Here is a 20,475-nt window from a genome sequence, read left to right on the forward strand (position 1 = left end):
GGCTAATTCGCGTGACGTCACACGTGCTATCCAGACAGACTTCACACCAACGTCCGTCTGGCCTTACATAACTTGCTCGAGGCACTCTGAGTGAGCCTGAGCTATTTCTGCAGGGAGACTGATTTAGACACACGGTTAATCAAGCAAGGCCCAACATAAACAATGCTGCTGTATTTAAGGCGGTTTACAGAGACTCTCTCAATACATCAGGCTTAACAGACTCACAGCCCTGGAAAAGAGCACCATTTCCAACATTTCTGCATAATTTAATGGTTAAGATGTTTGGAAAGTCATTCAGAGTGGTTTGGTGTGAAACGTTCCGTTCTAGAGGAACTTACTGAGTCAGAACTGTTCACCTCTAAAAGCTCCCTCACAGATTTTATTTTATTATTACATGAAATGGTTATGAATTCACTGCTTGATGACTGAGACACTGTTTTACAATCACTCTGAGAAGGTTTTGGTGTAAAGATTTTTTTTTTTAAATCCACTCATGGTGGAGGGATGCATGCTGAGGCAAAATAGACCCCAAAGAAAACTTAATTTTTCACAGTTTATCATCATCATCATTCCATATAAACTCAGAAGACTCGTGTAGTTTCACTGGTGGTTCTGGATAGTAAATAAAACGTCTGTATTTGTGTTGTAGTCATGGCGACCCCTGGTTCCTATCACCACCACTGTAAAGACATCTGAACCATTTCACACCAAACCGCTCTGAATCACTCTGTTTACATCTCAGTGATGGAATTATACAGACATTTTGAAAAATTGGTGGATTTCCCTTTTAATTACTGCACTGGGCATGCAGTAATAAAGCTGTAATAAAGTTTGATGACACTGAACTTCTTGTATATGTATAAGTGCAGTCCTACAGCACTAGGTATAGCTAAACTACTACTACTACTACTACTACTAATAATAATAATAATATCTTATTTATATAGTATTTGTTTATGTGCATCTCTTCAAAAAAGTTAAAATAAAAAGAGTTAAAAATTGTTAAAAACAATAAAAAACTATGAAGCGAGGCCAAGATAAAAAGGCAGAAATGGGTCCATTAACTAAACAAAATAAATCACCAGATGAACACTGAACTGGGGTAATTCAGGCTGCAATCCATTGCTGCTAGTGCCAAGTAAATAACATGGCATGCATACATTCATTCATTCATTCAGTTATTCATTCATTCATTTATTCATGGACACAAACCTTAAAAAGGCATTTCAAAGTTAGAAGGAGACTGAATTTGACAGTGGATGGAGAATAGAATCATCATAAAATTGCCTCATGAATGCAACAACCTGCAGCCATGAACATTTTACTTAGTGCTGTCTTGTCCCCGGCTAGGCTCAGTCTTCTCCACTGTTTGCCTCTGACTTTGCGCTCGCACCATTCCCTTTCAGTCTGCTGGGGTGGGTGCTATCCCACTTCTGACACCAGTGTGGTGTCAGTGAAGAGGAGGACATGGGAAATATTGCACTTTTAAGTTAAATGCTCTTCTGTTAAACAGGCAGGAAGGGAGAACCGCCGCTCACTGCTGCTGAAATGCCAAGATAGCAGGCAGGTCACTTCTAGCCATACACTTTTTCACATTCGTAGGCACTAACATTGTACTAACCACCCCCACAGCCTGACACAGTAAAACACAAGCAACACATAGTCACACTTAGGTGATGTCTATGTGCAAAGGAACAGAATCAAAACATGAAAAAAAAAAAAACATATAAAATACATTCATGTACAAAAATCAGTGTAAATATGTCATGAATATCAATAAGAGACATTTTTTCACGCCCTGATTTGCAACCAGGCTTCACAGAAAAGTCACAGATGGGCCTCGGTGGCTGTAAACTACACTACCCACAATGCAGCGCTCCATACGTGGCGCCATTATCATTGCAGAAAAAAAAATCGATTTAACACGTAAACTTCAGCTATTAATCCTACAGCACAGCATTGAGAGGAATGTCGAAATCTAATCTCTGCCTTGTGAACACAGCGATTTAAAAAGCAGCGAGATATGGTTATTAACGTATGGAACAACAGAACCAGCCAATCCCACGGCAGCTTGTTGAGAGGTGCCAATGTAGGAGGGTGGAGCACCGCCTGTTTTGTTGTGGACGTTTTCGGGTCATATTTAAGGGGAAACCCGGTTTTATTGTGGTTTTTAGAAGCTATGAGGAAGGAATATTAGCGAAAGACACCAAGAGAAGCTGCTCCACAAGGTAGGAACGAGAAAGAGGCACTATAAAGCATTTTTTCAGGGCACCGTAGGGTCGTGTGTCGAAACTCTCCTCTCAGGGGGGGCAGGGGGCTCCACAAGGGGAATCCAAGAAACGAATGGAAATGAACGGGGCTCGTTTTGCATAGTTATGACCAAAGCAGCCTTATTTTGTCCACCTCTGTCCACTATAGCAACGGCTGGTCGCCTTATAATACCAGTGACCTTCTGTTTACTGCAGGCCCAAATGGCATTTGCACTGTGATAAGCAGGGCTGGGATGTTATGGAATACAAGTATTGGAAATATTTATTCAAAAATACAGAAATTAAGTATCTTTATTCAGTCCAATAAATCACTGTTCAGAATACAGTTACCTGTTACATTTTTAGAAGAGTACTTTTAGTATTTCATAATAAAGAAATATATACCATTTTTAATGAAACACCATCATTGCATGCTTATTAACTCTTGGACTGAAATCAGTATGATGCATTATTAATCTCAGTGTTACTGAGCTCTGCTAAAGCCTGAGTAGACTGATAAATCAATGTGATCAGTTATTAATCTCAGTGTTACTGAGCTCTGCTAAAGCCTGAGTAGACTGATAAATCAATGTGATCAGTTATTAATCTCAGTGTTACTGAGCTCTGCTAAAGCCTGAGTAGACTGATAAATGAATGTGATGGTCAGTTATTAATCTTAGTGTTACCAAATTCTTTTGAAAGTTGATGGAACCTCAAGAGTGATAGCATCTTGGGCCAGGCAATATGTCTATGTACGTATATATATATATATATATATATATATATATATACACACACACACACACACACACACACACACACACACATATACACACATATACACACACATACATATTTATATATATATATATATATATATATATATATATATATATATATATATATATATATCATGATAAATTATGTCACAATACAATACAGTATGCTTTTCTGAGTATATCTTGTATATTGTCAGTACTTGCAGAACACTGACAAACTACATGTTTCAAAGTACAAAGAGCAAAATAGCAAAATTAAAAGAAAAGAACAAAATTAGTCCCGTTTAACTAGATTTAGTGCTATATATTGAATAAAAATCATTGTGTTTACAGTTTTTGATTATTTTTTTAAAATGTATTTTAAAATGTAGCTCTACTGTTCTTTTTCTGTTCCAACTGATCAGATGTCTGAAAAAATAAATCTTGTGACATACGGTCGCAGTATTATTATAATTTTTTTTTTTTGCCATAATTACCCACCTCTAGGTCCATCCTTATTTTATTCATCTTTGTACACTATAAGGAGGACTGTCTGATAGGTTATGCCATTGACTGCTCAAGTACAGCTACCTGAATTTCTCTAAATGCCAAGACACCTAAAATTGATGTTTGAAATGGTCGGGTGACTCACTACAGTGGTCAATGTGGGCGAAGTGGATCAGTCTTGCATTCAGTCTCACTCAAAATGCAGCGTATTATGAGTTTATTATGTGTTAGTATGACAGCGCAGTGCACTTGTAGTAATATTACTAAGTAAGACTACAAATATGGAAGCTGTATATATTAGCCTCTTAATTCAAAACGCTTGAGCATAGAATAATACAATCGACTACAAATAAAGTACTTGTTTTAATACTGCTTATATTGCATTCACTCCTGAATATCGCTTCCTTTTTACCAGACCACATTTCTTTTTTGATTTTTTTTCATTATATAAAATTCAGAGATACAAGGTTTTGTTCCAACATCCAACATATATATATATATATATATATATATATATATATATATTTATATGACATATTGGAAAAATAAAATAAATGATGGTCTGTGCAAAAGTTATAATATGTGACACCACACTGACACCTGTAATGTATTTTCTTCCAGATTCCCAGTTCAGACGTCTTTTTAACCATGAAGGCAAAAAAGAAAGCAAATATAACTCGACAGTCCACAGCGAAGAGAAGCGTTAGTGCACATTCTGAGGGAACAGCATCAACTGACCCAGCGGAAGAAAGTGAGAAGAATGATATGGACTCAACTACCAGCGCTGAGGCTTCCCAGGAAAAACGGCATTTGCGGATCTCCCAAAGCGACGGCTGCTTCCTCAAGTTCTTGAACAAGGACCGGCAGGCGCGTCCGTCGTTCTGTGACATAGCCGTCACTGTGCGTGGAAAAACGTACCACGCCCACAAGGTGGTGCTAGCGTTCGGCAGTAGCTATTTCCACGCTAAGTTGAGCGAAAATCCAGACCTGGACCATGTTACCTTCGACAACGTGGAGAGCTCCATCTTTGGCCACTTGCTGGACTTCCTGTACACCTCTGAAATGGAAGTGCAAGAAAGCCAGATCCCTTCGTTAGCTGAGGCTGCCTGCTTCTTCGACATGATGGAAGCGGTGAACCTTTTAGCAGGGGAGGTGGAGGTGGCTCCAGGGCGACAGGAAGGTGGGGGGGAAGGGGAGGAGGAGGAAGAACCTGAAACATCTCCTCATGAAGGAAGCGATCAGAAGCCTCAAGCCGAAACCCGGTGTTCGTTCTGTGGCCGGACGTTCCGCTACAAGAAGTCGTTAGATAACCACGTGGCTAAGATGCACAGCATTAGCACCACTAAGGAAGCTGAGGAAATGATTATCAAAGCGGTGGACGGCACCCGCAAATCGTCCCGAAATAGAAGGAATTTGACCAGGTTTGAGAAGCAGGAGACCCGAAACGGCCTCGCAATGGACATCCAACAGGAAGGGAATGCAGAAGAAGCTGCTACGTCTGTTGAGGAGGAGGAAGAAGAAGAAGAAGAGGAAGATGAAGATGAGAATGTTGGCGATCATCATCATGAGCACTTAGAGCAAAGAAGTGAAAGCAGTACAGAACAGACAGAAGCTCCTGTGGAGGAGGAGGTGAGTGGAAGGCCTGAAGGAGACTGCAGGAAGACCAGTGAAGGTGATGGTGAGGACGAAGCTCTCGGGACGTCCGTGAATCAGGAGACTGAACTGAACTCCGACCATGTGGCTAAAGCACGGGGCCCAGCAGAGCAGGTCAAAAGCCACGTTTACCCAGAGGGACTGGCACCCGTTATTATCCAGAGCTCCAGCAAGAAGACCCTCAAATGCCCCAAGTGTAGCAAGACGTTTGACCGTATAGGTGAGGGTTCTGATAAAAACACATAGCATTTCAGAACCATTGACCAATTGTGCTCTCTCTTGACCTCCACGTTTAAGCTATCCGTGCAGTGTAACACCCACATACACACACACAAGTGAACTAGTGGGGGGCAGTTGTGGGCTGGAGTTTAGGGAACCAGCCCTGTGACCGGAATGTAGTCGGTTCGATCCCCTGAGCCGACAGCATGTGAACTGAAGTGTCCTTGAGCAAGGCACCTAACCCCCCGCTGCCACCCGGTCGCCGTGGATAGGGCTGCCCACAGCTCTGGGCAAGTGTGCTCACTGCCTCCTAGTGTGTGTGTTTTCACTAGTGTGTATGTGGGGTTCTTAATCTTAAACACACACTAGGGGGCAGAGAGCACACTTGCCCAGAGCAGTGGGCAGCCCCATCCACGCTGCCCGGTGAGCAGTTGCGGGTTAGGTGCCTTGCTCAAGAGCACTTCAGTCAAGTCCTGTCAGCTCAGGGCCACCAGGCTGGTTTCCTAACCTCCAGCCCACGACTGATTTTTTTTCCTATAGTGAATAACTGCTTATATGCTTATATACTTATTTCTTAAATGGGCATGACACCAGCTACAGCTTGATGCATGACTTCACATGTTGAACAGCAGGGGGAGACATCGCCACAGTATTGAGAGGTGGATGTATTTACACTTATGTGACATAATTGGATAAAATGTGTCTCAAATGTCCCTCTATCTCTGTTTTAAATGCATCTTGGGTGCATTTACACCTGCATTTAATGTGGATAATCGAGATATAATCCTTATACTCAAGATGTATGAAACAACGGGGTCTAGAATTTCTACACGATTCACCCAATGTAGGTTTAAATAGGTTTACATTAATGCTGATGTTCTGTATTTCAGTCATGTACTGTTGGCTCAGGGGATCAAACCGGCGACCTTCCGGTCACAAGGCTGGTTCCCTAACCTCCAGCCCAGCCCTGACTGCCCCCAGCCCATGACTGCCCCTGAACTTATTTGTTATAAATGATGTATTAATAATTAGGGGTGGGCGATATGACAAAAATGTAATATTGTGATGCTTTATCGTGACGTTTTCACGATACACAATATGCATCAAGATATTTTGTTTTTCTGAGGTTCAACAAGTTGGAACAGACAAAATTGAGCCTGTAGTGCCACATATAGTATTAGTAATAATACATGTACAACCTCAGTGGTTTGTTTGTTCAATGTTTTACAAACTGCACTGCACTAAATCCAATTAAACAGGCCAAAATATGCTCACTGTGTGATGAAACGTGGTCAGTACTGATGATATCCATGATATGCTCAGAAAAGGGTTTTGTGATGTAATTTATGACAATGATATAATATCATCATATTGCCCACCCCTGTTTATAAGATATTGTTTGTTGTTTCGTTTTGTGGTTTCCAGTAGAACTGGACTGTTGACAAGCCATGTTTATGGGTAATATATAACGTTATTGATGTTTTTGCTTTTTTTTGTCCTCACAGGAAAATACGAGAGTCACACCAGAGTGCACACGGGAGAGAAACCTTTCCAGTGCGACATCTGTCTGCAGCGCTACTCCACCAAGTCCAACCTCACTGTGCACAAAAAGAAACACGCCGGCGACGCCCCCGTCCAGAGGAAAGAACACAAATGCCCCTTCTGCAGCAAACTGCACGCCAGCAAAAAGACGCTCGGCAAACATGTCAAAAGGTGTGAAGTTATGCTGAAATTTAAACACTTGCAAATTTTATTTTCCACCGTATTGCTACTCTGAAAATTACATTTTTTTACTCCGAGCTTGATGAAGAGAAAAAATAGGGTTTTTTGAGAATGAATGAACAGAAAAGTATATATATATATATATAAATAAAAAGTTGGCGTCGTTACATTTGCCTCCTCTTGTATTCATTCAATTTCAGTTTGAACACAAGCATGATTTATATGTTTTGTATCAAACTGTAACAGTCACTGAGAATTTTAATCTAATTTTTTATTAGACTCAGTAGAAACAGCCTGGTCTGATTCCATGTTTTGTTTGTAAAAAAGTTACACATCCTCTAGAGAGAACACACTTAAATATGATATTTGTCTGCAAATTTCAGCGCACATTTTCTATTTATATGATTGATATATTTTGATGTTTTGTGTCAAACTGCCAAATCACTGAGAATTAAAAAAAATTATACACTATATGGACAAAAGTATTGGGACACCTACACATCACACCTAGAAGAATACAGAAGAGCGTTTGTGAGGTCAGACACTGATGTTGGACGAGAGGGTCTGGCTCACAATCTCCATTCTAGTTCATCACAAAGGTGTTTGATGGGGTTGAGGTCAGGGCTCTGTGAGGGTCAGTCAAGTTCGTCCACACCAAACTCACCCAGTCAGGCGTTTATGGAGCTGCTTTGTGCACTGGGGCTCAGTCATGCTGGAACAGGAAAGGTTCTTCCCCAAACTGTTCCACAAAATTGGAAGTGTACAATTGTCCAAAATGTCTTGGTGCTGAAGCATTAAGATTCCCCTTCACTGGAACTAAGGGTTCTAGATCAACCCCTGAAAAACAACCCCATATCATCATCCCTCCTCCACCAAACTTTACAGCTGGCACAGTGCAGTCAGGCAGGTAACGTTCTCCTGGCATTCACCAAACCCAGACTCGCCATCAGACTGACAGATAGTGAATTTACGTATTGTGTAAATACATTAAACAGAGTGATAGTAAAAACTCCAGACTTCTAATGGTTCTAACACAGCAGCTCCTGGAAACGTTTCCTCCTCATTATTCTCTATGTGTTTGCAGGTTCCATCCTGACCGCATCCAGGAGTTCTTGAGCATGAGGAAGAGGAAGAGTGAAGGGTGGAAGTGTGATGTGAGTTATTTGTCTTCTGGAGTCACTTTTATTCTGCTTGTATGTAGATGATTCTGCTGAACTGGTATAAAATCAGTTACCAATTAAACTGTTAAATCTAAAAAGTATAAGATTTGTTGCGCTGCCTCTAGTTGCGTAGTTACAATGACCTCTTACAAGGTTAAAGCGGGTAGTTTGGGAATAATTTATTAAGAATTTTATACTTTTTTATTTTTAAGTAATAAATATTAAAATATTTGCTATTTGATATCAGAAACTATAATTACAGTGATTCTTCAACAGTTTACATACTGTACTGTAGTAAATCCAGTAAAAAAATAAGAATTATGCTTTTTTTTGGAGTGAATCATTCAGTTATTCAGTGTTAATATCCTCGACAAGCTCAGAAAAACATAACTTGACATAATTTATCATGACAACAGTTAAAATATTGTTATGTTACCCACCCCATCAACTTCACTGTTGATATTCTTGTCTTGAAAACAAATCGCAGGCATTTAAGCACAGGCATTTAGATCAAAATGTCTTTAATATTATATATAAAACATAAACTCAGTCAGGTTGGCCCAAACCTCTGACTGGTTCTGTATAGCAGATTATTGTTAATATTATTATGGCTATTATAGTAGCTATAATTATGTTTATGTGATTATAAACTGTATGTGACTGTTTTTCTCTCCAGATCTGCCACAAGTCCTTCACTCGTCGGCCACATCTGGAGGAGCACATGATCCTGCATTCTCAGGACAGGCCTTTTAAATGTGCTTACTGCGACGACTACTTTAAATCACGCTTCGCCCGATTAAAACACCAGGAGAAGTATCACTTAGGTGGGTTTAATTCCTTCCTCTTTTGGACGTTATGTTTGTTTTCTTTGGCGGTAGGAGCAGCTGGTGTTTGTGGGTCCTTTAGCGGTTTTGTTTTGTCCTGTTGTTCTCCCAGGACCTTTCCCGTGCGACATCTGCGGGAGACAGTTTAACGACACGGGCAACCGAAAGAGGCACATAGAGTGCACCCACGAAGGGAAGAGGAAGTGGACCTGCAACCTCTGTGGGAAATCCGTCCGAGAGAGGTGAGACTAGGACTGTTGTCAAGGCCTCCTCTGTCGAGTCTGAGGCAACTTTCAATTAGAAAGTAATATGATAAAAAAAAGTCATAATAAAATACAATCTCTATCTTTAATGGCTTAATTAAGTTAATTTACTGAGCTTGTTTGTCAGTTTTGACATCGTAATTATATGAAGATATCCTCCTTTTTTGTTTGACGTCTTTATAGTAACATTGTCACTCTCGTCTTGGCTCCAGAACGACGCTGAGGGAGCACCTGAGGATCCACAGTGGAGAGAAGCCTCATCTCTGCAGCATCTGCGGCCAAAGCTTCCGCCACGGCAGCTCCTACAGGTACAGCGGAGGAGTTACGGCGCAGCTGCGGCTCTCTACACTGTAAAAAAATCAGGCTGCCTTAAAATTTTAGGTTAATTAAACTTCGAATAGTACAAGAGTACAAGAATCTGTGTTTTAATGTACTTTTTTAAGTTAAACCCCAATTCTGTACAGTGTGTTAGTAATGGTTTACAGTATTGTAGAGAAAAATCTGTTTATGATGTACTTTTAAAGGCTTGTTCGCACAGGATTAGTGTTGCTGGTGAGGTAGGTATAATTTTTGCTGGCAAACTCTCAATTTAGTCTCCTCTGAATGTGCTACATTGGTCATTTTTACGGACTGTGCACTCCCACGTCAGTAGAGATTCTGGCTTCTTTTATACAACACGAGCAGTACAAATAATCCCAGATTATATTAATCCTGTGTGAATCGACGTGTCTGTAAAAACATTGTCATACAGGTGATTCAAGATGATTCATCCAATTTCAAAATGATTTATTTCACTTGTAAATCATTACAGATCAATGCAGTGAACTGTAAATGGTTTAAATGAGCATAAAGTTTATTATGTAATACAAGGTCTCAGTATGAACCTCCTCCAGCTGTACAGACAACATCAACACCACAGTCAGATTCATCCCATACTGGATTGAGCGTGTCGGGTGTCGCTGCACTCACGGCTCTTTCAGTGCGATTTCGGAGATCATCCAGTGTTGTGGAACCAACGACGAACGCTCTGAGCTGTTGGAGCTTCACTGACCACGAAAATCATGCTGCACAGTTATGACCGATTCACTCTTATTGAAGTGGAGAACGCAGAATGCTTTCTGCTCAGGGGTCTCCCTCTCCTCTCAGACTGAAGGGAGCCATCTTCCACTGACAGTCAGAAACTCTATGACCCCCTCTTTCAATTGGATTGTGATTGGTTCCTAGGAGCCTCACGGTTGTAAAAATATGGCGCTTTGAAATCAGATGAATCTTTTTTAATCACCCTGTATTCTGTGGAAAGAAATCGGTCGGGTTCTTAAAAATATGTTAACCCACCACTCCACGGAAAACTAATTCTGTACTAGTACTAAAGTAAGAAATTGGAAAAAAAATCTATCCTAATCTAAATCAACGGTTCTCAAAATAATCCCCAGGTCCATGTTATGCTCAGTCCCCAAGTGTTGGGAGATGGGATCAATCCAAAATGTGGACCGTCTGGGGGTCCCTGAGGAGGACAACCTTGAATTTAACCTTTAACTTAAAGGTCCCATATCCTACATTTTCCTTTCCTTTTGTTTTTTTTTCTTTGAGGTCCACTTTTGGTGTTTCTGTGGGTTTTTATGTCCCCAAAACAGCCATATTTCATTTTTACATGACTATTTTCCAACCTGTCTGTTTTTTGTTACTGTGCCTTTTAAGAGTGATATGTAAATGAGCGCTGTAACTTCATTGTGAATGGGCGGAGCTAAACTGCTGTAGGCAGGTATATGTAAATGCATCTGTTTTTTTGTGACATCACAAACTCAGTCATTTCAACATGGGCTGCTTTTGCAGATTAGTTTTCCTACATGAACTGCATGGACTGAAAGTGAGAACATTACATTTTGGAACTTTAACAGTGTTTACATATTACATTCTTGAAAAAAGATGGTTCTTCAAGGGTTCTTTAGTAAAGAAAGTGGTTCTATATAGAACCATGAACACTCAAAGAACCCTTTGCATGATTATAGGGTTCTTTTCATCATGAAAGGTTCCTCAGACTGATGGAAAATGTGCACGAATGTGCAATAGACGGTTCTATATAGAACCTTTTTGTAAATGGTTGTATATAGCACCCAAATTGGTTCTTCTGTTGTTACGATGTCAGGCTTGTAGCTGTAGAAGAGCCCTTTTGGGTGCCATATAGAACCCTTTGCAAAAAGGTTTTAGAACCATTTTCTTTACTAAAGAACCCTCGAAAGAACCATCTTTTTTAAGAGTGTAGATAAAATTGAGGAAAATTTCCATGAGATTTAATTTATGCAGCCAGTCAACAGTCTAAGTCTTTTCTTCCTCAGGCTGCATCTTCGTGTGCACCATGATGATAAGCGGTACGAGTGTGAGGAATGTGGCAAAACATTCATTCGTCATGATCATCTAAAGAAGCACAGGAAAATACACACCGGTAATAGAAACCGTTTAAGACTCTTCACTCCAAATTCTGTTTATTTTTCCACCCACTGAGAATTTAGCATCGCGCTGAGTTTGAGTTTAGAAGACATGGTTATGGCTCTTATGTCAGATTTCGGTCCTCCGCAGGTGAGAGAGCGCACCAGTGCGAAGAGTGTGGGAAGTGTTTCAGGCGTGCCGACCACCTGACTGTCCATTACAAAAGCATTCACCTGGGAGAGAAAGTCTGGCGAAAGTAAGCACTTCTACACGTCACACAATCCAACTGGGTACTTTAGTACAGGGGTACTATGGAGGTCCATTTCCACCACTGGAAAAATAGCATAGCTTTTATATAGCGGTTCTATATATATAGTAAATAATAATATAATAATGAGAAAATTGACTTAGGACGCATAATTATGAGATAGCATCTCATAATTAAGATCCTGTCTCATAATTACAGCTCAGTGTCTCATAGTTATGACATGTTGTCTTATAATATGTTCACATAGTAGCTCATAATAATGACATACTCATAAAAACGACTTTTTATCTCATAGTTATGACATAGCATCTGATAATTGTCTTGCTGTCCTATAAAGAGTTCCTAAAGAATCTCATAATAATGACTTACTGTATCATAACGATGACTATCTCATAATGATAACTAGGTACGTCATAATGACAGTGTCCTATATCATTATGATAATTTAGTATCTTATAATTATAACGTAGCATCTCATTATGAGACAATTTTCTCATTAATAAGACATAGTGAGTCATAATTTTAAGATACTAAGTCATAGAAAGTCATAATTATGAGAGAGTCATAACTATGAGATAATAAATCATAACTATGAGATACTAAGTCAAAACTATGAGAAACCTTCTCATTATTATGACACACTGAATGGCCTTTTTTCAAGGTAGAAATGGGCTTTGATTGGACGCAGTTCTAGCATTCATGAAAAAAAAAATGAAATTAAACACACAGACAAAAGATTTTGAGAGCATGTTCTCCAAACCTGCAGGTACAAGGCTGTAGTGCACCAGTGTGAAGTGTGCAAGAAAGAGTTCAGAGGGAAGACCAACCTGATGACCCATTTCAGAACACATTCAGGTAAAGAGGAGTTATTCACATCATCGTGCCACAGTTTCGTCTGTATGACAGAACCGTTCCTGGAGATCTACCACCCTGCGTCGTTTCTCCTGCCCATTTTTCAGTCTCCCTTTATCCTTTAGAAACAGGCTGTTTTTGTTACTGTCCTTTAAGACTGATATATGTAAATGAGCTGTACTCTGATTGGCTGATCAAAAAGCAGTTCAGTCTGAAACACTGCTTTCATTGAGACTGGGTGGCGCTAAAGTGCTTGAAGCTAAATAGGTGTATATATGTAAATGTGTTTGTTTTTGTGGCATCATAACAATTTAAAAATAATTGTGAGTTTTTGTAGCCTAGTTTCCATATATGTATACTGTAACTCTTTTATGTCTTAAAAGTGAAGAAAACTAGTTTTTCATCATATAGGCCCTTTAAAAATGACTTTTTTTCATAAACAACAGCTGATCGGTCTTGTTGACCAATCCTTCCCATCTGAATTGCTCTTTTTGTTATTTTAAAACTCAACAGGTGAGAAACCCCACCGGTGCGTGATCTGCAACCAGACGTTCCGCATTAAGAAAACTCTGACCAAGCACATGGTCATCCACTCAGATGTTCGTCCCTTCAACTGCCCCCACTGCAGCGCCACCTTCAAGCGCAAGGACAAGCTAAAATACCACGTGGACCACGTCCACAGCGGACGTCTTGTGAGCCAGTCCCCGTCCCATATGTCCACTGCCTCAAACGACAAGCTCCCAGGACCCCTGACCTCCTCCGAAACGGCCAAAGCTTACAAGAGCGTCCTGCAGGGTGACGTCTGTGTCCCGGTCACTCTGGTGCCTGTGCAGATGCCTGAAGAGACTGACTTGGCCCATGCGGTCCAGCAGCAGCAGCAGCCGCAGCCAGGCAGTTATCAGTCGGCCACTGATCTCGTGTTTCTGGAGAAATACACGCTGACCCCTCAGCCGGCGAACATAGTGCACCCGGTGCGGCCAGACCAGATGCTGGACCCCCGAGACCAATCATATCTGGGCACTCTGCTGGGCCTGGACACGGCCACCACCGTCCAGAACATGGCTGCTTCTGAGCATGCCCACTAGCACTTCTTCTGGCTTTTAAATGCTCAGCTGCATAAACAATAGTCATGCTGACCTGTGCTTCCTTGCCGTTAAGCATTTGCAGAGTGTAATTTATTTACAGCAGAACATCAAACTTAGAGATGTGCATTCTTACTAATTTTGATATTTGTGTGTCTGTAAGGTTCAAGAACCACATATCGTTTAACCGCAAGGGAATGTCATTCAGAGTTGTTTGATGTGAAATGCTCCGTTCTAGAGAGTTGGAATTGTTCACAGTGGTGGTGATGAGAACCAGACATCCACCTCCAAAATCACCCTCAGAGAATGTAATGAAATGGTGTAGATAAAGTGGCTATATTTGCCTTGTAGACAAGGCAAACCCCTGGTTCCTATCACCACCACTATAAAGAAATCCGAGTCTCTCCACTGAATGATTTCAACAATTATGCAGAAATTTTAAAAAATTGGTGGAATTTCCCTTCAATGTACCTAGTAAACAATTGGCCGGCAAATCTACATTGAGATCACATACATGACAACAACGGACTCTTATTTTTTGTATTATAATTACAGTGAAGGATTTGAAGGTACAAACTGAGGAGTGATTTTAAGCTACAGGATATAATTTACAGTAATGTGATTTACAGTGCAGCACTTTGGCTTAAATGCCTGATGAAAAAGAGCTTTAGACTTTTAAAGCCTCAGGGAACCTAAATCTGTGATTTCTTTCTAAGTACCTTAATCTTGCTTTTGTTGGTGTGTGCAACTTTCCAGTGTCCACTGAATGGCTGATGTATTTAAAGTGTTTCCATATAAAGGCTTGATAATGTTTTCAGTGAAGGGTCTCAGCAGGATCTACAGCACCAGATGTATACACTGTGTGGCCAGAAGTATGTGGACACCCCTCCTAATTATTAAGTTCAGGTGTTTCAGCCACACTCGTTGCTAACAGGTGTATAAAATCAAGCACATAGCCTTGCAGTCTCCATATACAAACACTGGCAGTGAAATGGGTCGTACTGATGAACTCAACGTTTAAATGTGGCACTGTCGTAGGACGCCACCTTTGCTATGAGTCAGTTTGTGAAGTTTCTGTCCTGCTAGATCTGCCCCTGTCAACTGTAAGTGCTATTATTGTGAAATGCAAGCACCTAGAGCAACAACAGCTCAGCCACAAAGTGGTAGACCATAAAACCTACAGGGCGGGACCACAGAGTGCAGAAAGTGTAGCACTTAAAAATCACCTGTTCCCTGTTGCTTCACTCACTGCAAAGTCCCAGTCGGCCTCTGGAAGCAACATCAGCACAAGAATTGCGTGCTTCATGAAGTGAGTTTCCATGGCTGAGCTGCTGCACACAAGCCTAAGATCACTATGCGCAATGCCAAGAGTCGGCTGGTGTGGTGTAAAGGGCCGCCACTGGACTCTGGAGCAGTGGAAACGTGGAGTGATGAATCACACCTCTCTGTCTGTCAGTCTGATGGACGAGTCTGGGTTTGGTGGATGTCAGGAGAACGTTACCTACCGGAATGCACAGTGCCAACAGTAGAGTTTGGTGGAGGAGGGATGATGGGCTGGGGCTGTTTTTCAGGGTTTGGGCCCCTCAGTTCCAGTGAAGGGTGATGTTGATGCTGCAGCACAAAGACATTTTACACAGTTATCTGCTTCCAGCTTTGTGTCAGCAGTTTTGGTGAAGAGCCTTTCCTGTTCCAGTAGGACTGAGACTCTATGCACAAAGCAGCTCCATAAAGACATGGTTTGACCAGTCTGGCGTGGAGGAACTCCAGTGGCCTGCACAGAGCCCTGACCTAAACCCCACTGAACACCTTTGGGATGAACTGGAATGGAGATTGTGAGCCAGAATATCAGTGTCTGACCTCACAAATGCTCTTTAGACTGAATGGACACAGATTCCCACAGACACTCTGCAAAATCTTGTGAAAAGCTTCCCAGAAGAGTGGAGGCTGTCAGGTGTCCATATACTTTTGGTCATATGGTGTTTGTAGAGCCCATTTTACTCATTTTTCCCTACTGCTTAGTTCTGCTTCAGTGGAGTAGCAGTTGGAAAAAGGGCTGTCAATCAAACATGCCCTTTAGAATATTAGGTCACGCCTAGTCAGTTCGCTACGGAGCCCTGCCAGTCAGTTTGAATAAAAATAATGTGTTCCTAATGTGTGGCCACAACTTAGTAATGCGTGGGAACAAGATAAGTCGTGGCTCCGACTTAGTAAGGTGTGGGAATGAGATCTTGCCTGATTAATCTTTGGTCAAGGCTCAATTACCTTACTAAGCTGTGGCCACAACTTAATTATCTCGTTCCCACACCCTAAGTCGTGGCCACGCATTATTTATATTTATACAGGATGTGACCAACAGGGCTCCGTAGTTCTCAGATAGGTCTGATCAGCGTTTTTTAAGCTGTGTTTTATTGTATTAATGTAATTTTATTTAACTTCATTAGAAATTTGGCGGATGTTTAATATAATACAGCACACATTATTTAATATTTTACACTGTGTTCTCTGCGACTTTAAAAGCTTTCTAATTTGTTTAAAATTCAACCCGGCAGTGGAAATCATGACAGCTAAAGAAATAATAATGAATAATGGCATTAAACTGCAGAAGCTGATCAAACAGAGGTCGTCTCACTCTGATGGCACATTCGCCTACGGCAAGAACTGCTTTAAACGTGAGTGACATCACTAAACGCGCGACTTATGCACTAATAAATAATTGCAGCTCACCAATAAACAAAGGAGCGAGTGAAGTGTAGGTACAGTATGTTGAAATTCTTCAGTGTGATTTTCACTGTATTCTGCCTGAACATTTATTCCAATATGCAATTCAGTTGTTCTCTGCTGAATTGTGAGGCTGAGTGATTTAGGAAAATGTGTCATAATGATTTTTCTGACCAATATTCAGGTCATTTAAGTGCAATAATTTTCTGTAAATTAATCTTTAGGCCTTTTATTTTGCCAGGAAGACCAGCACATGCATTTTTTCCCAGATTTGAGGCTGATTGTAGTGTGCCATAATGTCGGTTCATGAGTTCTGCATTAGTAGCATGTTATCTGAGCATGTTAGTTTTCGGTTCTAAATATTTATCATAATTCCAGTATCGGGCAGATAATACATTTTCCCATTTTCCTGTTAATGAGCGAATAATAGCCTATATCGGCTGCTGATCGATCATACACCCTTTAAAACCACTGAAATGTGCAGTGCTCCAGATCTATGATTAGGATCTGCTGATCTTAGATATAGTTGGGCTTATTTTTATTATTTTATTACTAATTTTTTTCTTCCTGCATTCTAAATAAGACAGATGGCCAGAAGTAGAAAGATAGATAGCGTAACATTTCTATCTACACTAGAAATAAGATCGGCTACACTTCTTCCGGTCCAGGGGCTGGCAACGTGTGACTCCGGAGCTGCATGCAGCTCTTTTACTGTCCTGTTGTGGCTCCACAGCAGAATCAGATTAGTAGGTAAAAATAAAATAATCCTCCTTTACAGTAAAATAAAGCTCTGCTGATCGTTCAACACAGTTTAACAATAAATGGTCTTAAACTCTGGAGTTAATTTAGAACTGCTGATTCACCCTTTAACCCTGAAGATCAGCGCAGACTGCTGGTCACTATAGCAACACAGACTACAGTCTTGCCTGGCTAGTAGCTAACGAAACGGCAAAGAGAGAGATTTAAGACGAACGTCGATCATTTGGAGACGAATGGACTTATTAGTGTTTATAATCACCTGATACGTCCTGATACGTTTAATCTGCAAAGAGAAACTGAAACACTAAAAAGTTGCGTGGCTTAAGTCGCTTCTCATTCGCCAACTTCTTGTTCAAATTTTCCTGTTCCACCTTAAATGGTTACATTCTGGTGCCTCAGGCAGAACGGCAAATTGGAGGTGGAACGGGAAATTGAAGCTGGAGAACGAGAAGCGACTTCAGCCTCGTACAAAGCCGAATGTTAAGAGACATTTTACAAGAAACTATTCTACTTTTGAGAAAAAGTTTCCTGCCAGAGATGGGAGAAAAGCGGCTATAGCTGAGCTAAAGCTTAAAGCAGAACAAAGCAATTCTGCGTAATTTTTAGCCTCTACTAGGACATCAGCACCTACTGAGACACAGCCAAGATGGTAAAATGGACATAAAATATTGTGGCTCCTAAGGCAGTTTGATTTTTGTTGAAAGGGCAAAATGGCTCTTCTTAACATTTGGGTTGCCGACCCCTCTTCTAGATACTGAGTTCACAGCTCCTCTCGGCTCTGGGATTTAGATGAATGTCTTTTAATTGTATTATCATTTTCAACACTGTGGTAACCTTGCTCTCTCTTTAAACATGATTCAATGGAGGCAGGTGCTTAATTATAGCCCAACATTTTTAAGGTCAGTCATATAATGTACAGTCTGACACTACACAAATTTAGAAGTAAGAAAAAATAAATCAGAGTACATTTAGATATACAGGATGGTGAAATAACAGCGAGGCCTTTTGATGGTGCTGTAGTGTTAGAGGTGTGGAGAAGGCCCTGGGGAGCCACTTGGTCCTCATAAAACAAGCTGTGATAGGTGAGCTTTTCCCTCAGGTGGGTTATAGGGTGATCTTCTGGAGAGGTTATCCTGCACGAACATCTCTCCTATCCATCATCGCTGAGCTAGTGGCAAGGATAGATAAAGAAGGGTCAGGTAGTCAGAGTTGTATCTCTATGGGTTCATCCTGGCCCACATTTTCTTTCACTTCCATGGGTTCCTCCTCATCATCTTTTCCATCAGCTTTCATGGGTTATTCTTGATCCAGTTCTCCATATTCCAGGGATTCCTACTGATGCGGTTCTATATCCTTCTCCATGGACTCCCCCTGATCGAGTTCTTCACCCACCTTCATGCACTCTTCCTGGGCCAGTTCTTGATGAACTTTAGTGGGTTGATCTTCATCCAAAATCATGGTGAACAGACTTGCTAGATTGTAATTTGCCGTGGTGGTGCTGGGGAACCTTCAGCAGTTCTGTGTGAAAGATAGCAACACTTTGGTTACGTGTTTTGTCCAAAATGGTGTTGTCGAGGGTCCAGGTGGGCTGGTGTTAACAGTTCAGTGTGCTAAGCTTTATACACTCTTAGGACCACAACAAGTAAGGTGTGTTAATGGGCAATGGTCAGAGCTGCCTGTTTGTAAAGGTCAGTATCACTTGTAGTTCAAATCAGTTTAAATTTAAAAAGTGGAAAACTTTTTTGATCTTTTTTTTTTACATTTAATCCCGTTTCTCTGTTTCCTCAGCTTCATGTAGACTGGATCAGTCAATGTTTTATTTTCCTGAGAGAGTACATGCCGCAGGGCGAAGAGGAGGTGTTTTTTTTGTTCTCGCTTTTCCACAGTGCAAGTCAAATGTGATGATGGAAGAGTGCTCTATAGAGGATGTGAGTGTCCTTCATGTCCGTCCTGCACATAAACACTCTGTATTCTTATCTGAGTTACTGACGCTACTGTCGCTCACATACATACAATCACTTACTATGAGCCTCATTACTGGGTGGTCCCATAAGCCTGTGAGGCAGGTTAAAAACATTGAAAATAATATTTAATTTAGCAATTTGCAAAAAAAACTGCAATACAGTTTGTTTCATGAGAGCTTGATGACTGTTTCTTTTGTTTTCAGGTGGTCGCAATGAGCGGGTGAGTATGAATACACAATATCTCAGCATTTCCAATAATTTTGCTTAAAAAAATTGAAAAATTGAACAATATTAATGAAGGATGAGTGATATGGTTTAGTGTGATATCTACCTGTGATGCAAAGTCATGTAAATCATTGTAATAAAGTTATAATGAATGATTTGTCTTGTGTTGACAGTGATATCTGCGTGTGCGGCACTTCTTACTGCTGCAGCTGCTGCTGATATACTCAAACCTGCAGAGGGACTGGAAGAAATTACAACCCAAATGTTTCAACTTTTAAGCATTACTGTAACATTGCTTTCCTTTTCCAGAACAAATGTTCTTATTTTAACCAGAATAAAGGCACTTCCTTAAACACTGGCATTTCATCCTTTCCAAAGCACATTTAACATATCAGTGCTGTCGGAACAAAAATACAACAAAACGTGTAACTTGATTTTTTTCTGCAATATTTAAACACAGCAGTTGTCCTTTATGAAATATTATGGTGACTGGACACAGAAATGCTTCAAAATTAGGAGTTTCTTTATTACTTACATTAAAGGTTAAGAAAGTTTTTTGCCTTCTCCTGAAAATCTAGAATAGGTCCCATATGCTAAACCCCATAGCTAAACAAAGAGTCTTCTTCATTAAGTCCACACTCTACACTCACTGACCATTTTTTCAGCTCCACTGACCATACAGTTTCACTTTGTCGTTCTACAGTTACAGACTGTAGTCCGTCTGTTTCTCTAAATACTTTGTTACCCTGTTTTTCAGTGGTCAGGACCCCCACAGAGCAGGTACTATTTGGGTGGTGGGTCATTCTCAGCACTGCAGTAACACTG

The 20,475-nt window shown here is 40.7% G+C and overlaps 1 protein-coding gene and 1 long non-coding RNA gene across 3 annotated transcripts; both read left to right on the forward strand.

Annotated features, from left to right (window-relative positions):
* Positions 1-1,921: 1,921 nt before the first annotated feature.
* zbtb41 (zinc finger and BTB domain containing 41) lies at positions 1,922-14,493 on the forward strand. Its single transcript, XM_036597229.1, has 11 exons — positions 1,922-2,228; positions 4,136-5,387; positions 6,892-7,099; positions 8,193-8,262; positions 8,945-9,092; positions 9,205-9,334; positions 9,568-9,663; positions 11,692-11,798; positions 11,933-12,038; positions 12,817-12,905; positions 13,416-14,493. Exons 2-11 carry the CDS (start codon positions 4,163-4,165, stop codon positions 13,985-13,987), a joined length of 2,751 nt encoding a protein of 916 aa, XP_036453122.1. The 5' UTR covers positions 1,922-2,228; positions 4,136-4,162; the 3' UTR covers positions 13,988-14,493.
* Positions 14,494-18,424: 3,931 nt separating this feature from the next.
* Positions 18,425-20,005, forward strand: LOC118826301. 2 transcript variants are annotated; one of them, XR_005008735.1, is made up of 4 exons: positions 18,425-19,149; positions 19,250-19,389; positions 19,629-19,645; positions 19,824-20,005. It is a non-coding gene; the product is annotated as an uncharacterized LOC118826301 (long non-coding RNA). The 2 variants fall into 2 exon arrangements; XR_005008734.1 differs by having other exon boundaries at positions 18,425-19,389.
* Positions 20,006-20,475: the final 470 nt, after the last annotated feature.

Source organism: Colossoma macropomum, unplaced genomic scaffold, assembly GCF_904425465.1.
Source record: "Colossoma macropomum unplaced genomic scaffold, Colossoma_macropomum, whole genome shotgun sequence".
Classification (NCBI taxonomy): domain Eukaryota; kingdom Metazoa; phylum Chordata; class Actinopteri; order Characiformes; family Serrasalmidae; genus Colossoma; species Colossoma macropomum.